Source organism: Achroia grisella, unplaced genomic scaffold (assembly GCF_030625045.1).
Source record: "Achroia grisella isolate CSIRO2021 unplaced genomic scaffold, CSIRO_AGI_Agris_v1 utg109, whole genome shotgun sequence".
Taxonomy (NCBI): Eukaryota; Metazoa; Arthropoda; class Insecta; order Lepidoptera; family Pyralidae; genus Achroia; species Achroia grisella.
The window spans coordinates 1,083,430-1,089,429 of NW_026712573.1; the positions used below are offsets into that span (position 1 = coordinate 1,083,430).

General features: G+C 30.9%; 1 protein-coding gene across 1 annotated transcript in view; it reads right to left on the minus strand.

Annotated features, from left to right (window-relative positions):
- LOC131847827 (uncharacterized) overlaps positions 1–5,764 on the minus strand; it is a 28,040-nt gene extending 22,276 nt beyond the window's left edge. Inside the window, 7 exon segments of the mRNA XM_059197494.1 lie at positions 184–342; positions 721–861; positions 1,566–3,755; positions 3,986–4,178; positions 4,571–4,735; positions 5,114–5,256; positions 5,612–5,764. Of these exon segments, the coding sequence (XP_059053477.1) occupies positions 184–342; positions 721–861; positions 1,566–3,755; positions 3,986–4,178; positions 4,571–4,735; positions 5,114–5,256; positions 5,612–5,764 (3,144 nt within the window).
- Positions 5,765–6,000: the final 236 nt, after the last annotated feature.

A 6,000-nucleotide genomic window follows, 5' to 3' on the forward strand; every position in this document is an offset into this window, starting at 1 on the left:
ATGTAATATTATTGTAACTTATTTTAAAGTTAACATCATGTTACATATTTATTTTTATTTTTGGGGTAAATATGTACGGTAAATTATCAGCTTACTTAAAATTAAATTAAATTATCAGCTTAATTATTATTAGCTTAATACATATATATATATATAAGACAATTATAAATCCGAAAATATTACATTTAAAAAATATTGCACCTCTTTGTGTTTCTTGACATTGGCTTGAAATAGCTGTTGAAAAAGCGGTCTATATTCATGTATACAATTTTGAAAATACGACCATTCATTGGGATAACGTTTGATAATATTGAAAAAATCCTCTAGCTTGATGTATAAAATCTAAAACAGACAATTATACTAATTCACGAATATAAAAAAACTTGGCCTATAGTCAATATATCCTATCATACCAAGGATATAAATTGTGTAGATTTACAGATAAACTGCTATTTTTCCATCAAGATAATTGCAATTATGTAGAAATTTATCAACAGTTGGCTTTGTAAACAAATTAGATACATAAAATATTCAAATATATCAGGTATTTAAAGCAAAAATGTATCACTATAATATCACTTGTCCTCTAAAGTCAATAATTGCAGATAAGTTATACAAGTGAATCTATAAAGAATAATTAAAATTTGCATAAAATATTATCTATCAATACTTGAAATATAGACATAAATATTTCTAATTTAAATTACATTTTACTTTTACCTCACATTCAGTGCACGAACTATAAGTCCGTTGCGAGGGTTGCCCAAGCAAAACTGAGGTTACAGACACCATTTGCCCAGGCCCATAAAACGTCTTGAGTAGCTCCCCTTCTTCGTTATGGTACTCGATTTTCACATAACCCTTTTGTTAATATGAAATGGGTAATTAATATAGTTAAATGTACGAATACTTTATCAGTGTTTAGCGTTTGGTACTATGATAAAATGTTTATTTATAAATGAAGTTTTATTTACGCTACATTTAGGTTATCTAAGTAAATGCTTATTATGTTAAATCAAATTTGGCAGTATAACTTGAAAAGTTGTAGAATCGCCACAAGCTATGGTAGTTCTGAACCGATACGATATTGAAACCTTCAAGAAAAGAGCTTGTTCCTTTTTAAAAGACAGGCAATCCACTTACAATTCCTATGGTGTGGCGAATGCTCATGGACGGCGGTAATCACTTACAATCAGGTGAGAGTCAGCCTCACCTGATTGTAAGTGATATAGAGTATGCTATAAGAACGTAACGGTAACTTCTTAGTAAGTAGTAACATCTACATCATCAGTATATACCACCAGCACTACAGGCATCACTTGGCGTCTTTATGAGACGCCTGAAGTATCCCGCTTACAACGCGATGCTATTCTGGAGGATTAAGGTTGCATGCCTGCATGCAATAATTTCACTAACATATCTTAAAATATGATTTTACTAAACATTAACATAGAGCTTAGAAAGTAAGCTGCTTAACGTGGCAATGCATTAATGCTATATATTCTTGCGATACCATTAGAGCAGTATCTCTAGAGTCCACAAAAAAGAAATACGATTTTGCTAACCTGAATTATCCACGTAACATTCTTACACGTACTACCAAATAAAAATAATGTAGCACTTTTCGGCAATATTAAAAATTTTGCAGCATAAGCGAGTTCTCTTACTAGCGAAGATTCAGCACCATCGAACGCTAAAGACTGATTAATTATTTTTTCTGCAACTTCACCTTGAACCTTCCAATATATATCATAAGGTTCGTCTTTTAATAGATTTGGGTGCATCACATCTATTCCTTTATAATATTTCCAGTGACAATCTAAATATCTGTTCAAACGTTTCATAAGATCTGGGTGGATTTTATGATGTTCGTAATATTTCTTCAAGTTAGTTACAAAAAATTGGTAATTAATTACCTCTCTATATTTTAAGTAAAGAAATGCAATAAATCTAGATCTACAAAACATATAAGTCAGAAAACCAAGGTAAGTGACTGTCATCGCACCATAAATATCTGCCAAATTATGTGGCAAATATTCTAAAAATAATTGTTCAAATGTCCATCCAATTGCAATAGCAAAAAGATCAGTATCTGCTGGATCACATTTGCTATCATTACGAATCTTTGGGGCTATTCCACAAGGATGTAGACCGAAAAAGTAAGTTACAGTTAGGTCAGGTATATATTTCGATAGCATAAAAACAATGTGACCAACAATGTACGCAAAGGAGAAATGCATTAAAGCCATATTGCAATATATTCTATGCTTTGGGTTGCTTGTAATGTTATAATTATGCGGTGTCAAGTCTGACCAGAATAACATGTAAACTTTTATTAATCTATTAAATTGACTAGCATGGTAATATTCTGGTATTCCAATAATAACAACTATATTTTCTATCCATATAGTTGCTAAGACATCTAAAATAAAACTGAGGCTCTTGCAGCGAGCAAACATAACTCCAATAAAGTTAGTTTCATATTTATCATGTTTAGCTATTGAAGTAAACATAGATATACATAAATCAGTAGCATATATGAAATCAGTCCAATATTTAAAAAATGTGAACCAATTCATCATTTCGTATCTTACTATATTAGGAGGATACAAAATTATAACAAAAAAAACTGTAGTTAAAACAATAAGTTGCCAGACATGAACAAATGTGGAATCAGGTGATAATAGCCACGGAAATGCATCTTTTGTAAATAGCGACTTTGTATGTAACTGTGCATCGCTACAAAGCACCAACTGTCCAATATACTTAGCGCAATGGTAAATTGTTTCTTCTGCTGGAAGCTCATATTTATCTATCGGTCTATTGATGCCTTTTTTTCTAAAATTTGCAATTGCATCAGATATTTCCCACCAACGTCTCTTGATCCAGGCTATACCTTCGTCTTCGGTTATATCTAAACCTTTGACATGTTGCTTGCACGTATACAATAACCGTGCATGCTTCATCCTATTTTGGGCTAGTTTAATAACTTCTTCTCTATCATGTGGATATTTATGTAAACCTTTCAAAATGTCGTAACGTGATATGTAAAGAACTTCACAATAAGTAAGGCATCGAACAGTTACTTTTCTTTTTAAAGGAGGTACAAAAAAACTGATATCTCCAAATATAGTTCCACTTGTTACAGATATTAAAGGTGTAATGCCATCATCAGTGGACATTAATTGTACAATTCCAGATTTTAGATAATACAAATTGGTGTGACAATGAAGTCCAGCAAATATTTTTTCTCCTGGTAGCTTGTAATCGTACCGTATAAATTCACATAGCCATCTTTTAAGTGGATTTGAAGTTTTTCTAAAAGAAGGGCTGTGATAAAAAACAGGCCATACAAGATCTTGTCTTATATCCAGTCTTAAGTATCGTGGCAACTCACTTATAATAGGAGGTATACAAGTAATTCCGTTTCGTTTGTTCCACATAAGTTTGTAAAAGTTTTTGACGCTAATATGGGCATCAGGCACCGGATTCCTCCTACGAGTTTCGCCTACTATTTTTACTATTTGCGGATGATATGTGCAAATTCTTCTAAGCGATAATATGGATTCAGCAAATAACTTTGGCAAAACAACACATATGTCTAATATATAACCGCAAATCATAAATATAATCACAAATAAATATTCTACTATAGTGGAAGGCTTTGTTTCATCATATATTATGTTTACAACAAAAGACAATACGTATGAATATCCATAAACATAGGTCGTATATCCTTCGTCAGTTTCATTCAGCTGAAAGGTTAACGTTGCAGTTAATAAAAGATATAAAATTACAATGTCATAGAGTAGCAATTCATTATTATCAATAGGTAATAAAATTACTGTAAGGAGTATCTTTACGACCAATCTATACAAATAACAGAGTTTCAACATCATAAACTAAATCGTAGTCTTTCGAATACTTCTTTAAATGACGCAAAATTAAAGGAAAATGTTTAACGAAATACATTTCGATAGTTTACCTTATGCATAACAAATTTTCTCCAATCGTATATACCATTCCTACAATTTGCACACAATCCTTCAACAGTCAATAGTAACCAAAAACAACAAATACAGTTTACACATATTAGGGTTAAAATTGTGAAACCGCACAACAATTTCCAAAATGAATGAGTTGTTACTAAAGAAAAATATTCTACAACCCTGTAAATGCTGTAAAGAAAATAAGATTATATTTTAGTAAGAAACACAATCTATAGTAAATATTTGATTGCATGCATAAAAGTAGTCAATTTAAGATTACACATCACCTGTATCTTAAGCCACTTCTTACAGAAAACGGTTCCATCTAATAAGTTTTTGAAGCAAAATATACAAATATGCGTCTTCTTTTTAAATAATAAGGCACATTATTATGTGCCTTAGTCATTTGCTATTAGCAAGTGACTGCTATTACGTGCAGTATTTATTAAAGAAAATTATGTTTGATCATTGATTTTGGATGTTCATGAAGCTGTTATTGTAGCTATATATATTTATATAGTATATGCTTTTAAAATAAATACTAATATAATCTTTGTCTAGTGTTCTATAGCTTAACTTACATAACAAACTCAATGAAAGCTAAGACATTTGGCCACAATTGAACTTTTGGACATACATCCGAGTTGATAATCTCAAACCATGGTATTAACGATATCATGTCCAGTATTAGGAAAAATGCTGATTTTGGTAGGTATTCACGTCTCATTGCCTTCTCTATGACTTGCCTATAACAAACTTGATATTTTGTATTCTTATTCTGCTATAGTTACCGAAATAATTAATTTGATAGTTTCTAGAAAGGAAATAAAAAGTAATACACAAAGTTACCTTTTCTTTACCCATTTCAGTTATAACCATCTATCCTTATAAGATGTATTTCGGTTGATGGCTTAATAAAACAGCATAATTTCAAGTAATGGAGATATCTTAGTTCGCAATCGGTACGCATGAGGCATTCTACAGGATCATATGCTGGTGTGAAGTCCGTGGTTTTAAGTCTTGTATCTAAACGACACCTACCACATACAATTACGTTGGCTTTACGCTTGTTTGCCATTCGAAGTTTATAAAAAAATATTGTCAAGATATTACTGACGACTTACCTGTGTATAATATGAAGTAAGGTATCTGTGAAGTATAGCAAATCACCCAAATACAGATAGTAGTACTTCAAAATAGATGTAAACCAGTTAGTATCCATTACGTCGGAGCAGTAAACAATTGGATGTACAGATTGTATGGGCCCCTAAAAGTAAATGTGCATTATGGATTCGTAACACATTTCTGAAATCCGCGCGAAATATTTTTATGTCGTTACTTTATGCCCATCTTCGAACTTTATACATTTCTTTTATGTTTACAAAAATGAAATATTTGCTCAAATATTTGCAATACACCATTTTTAAAAACCGTTAGTAATTAGGTTACTATTCAGTCCTTTAATCGCCTAACGGAAGTATTAAACTATTAGGTTCGTGGGTAATATCTTTCAGTACTTTAAACGAAATTGCAATATCCACATATTAATATATCGATAAAAATATGCGGGATATTACATTTCTAATTTATTTTATTTTGTACTATTTTTAATTAATATATACCAATGACGTCTTCAGAATGACGCTGAATAAAACTATGATCTTGAAAACAGGGTGAAATGGGAGAAAAATTAAATCACTCCACTGTATCGGCTTATCTTCATACGAATCATCAGCTTCGTCTTGATCATCATCGTCTCTCGAAACACTAGTCATTGTTAATAATCTATAATAATATTAAAATATAATTTATGGAGTTTTAAAGTAATTTAGGAAGCTCTTTATGAAATTTTAGAATGTGATGATAAATATTTACGTACCAGCTTGGTAAACAAAATTATCCTCTGTCTATTATGATTGAAGTCATTTTTATTTTTCTGTAGAACTTTTTGACAATAACATTTAATTATTAAACCTATTACCATTTCCAATAATGCAAGGTACTAGGTAGT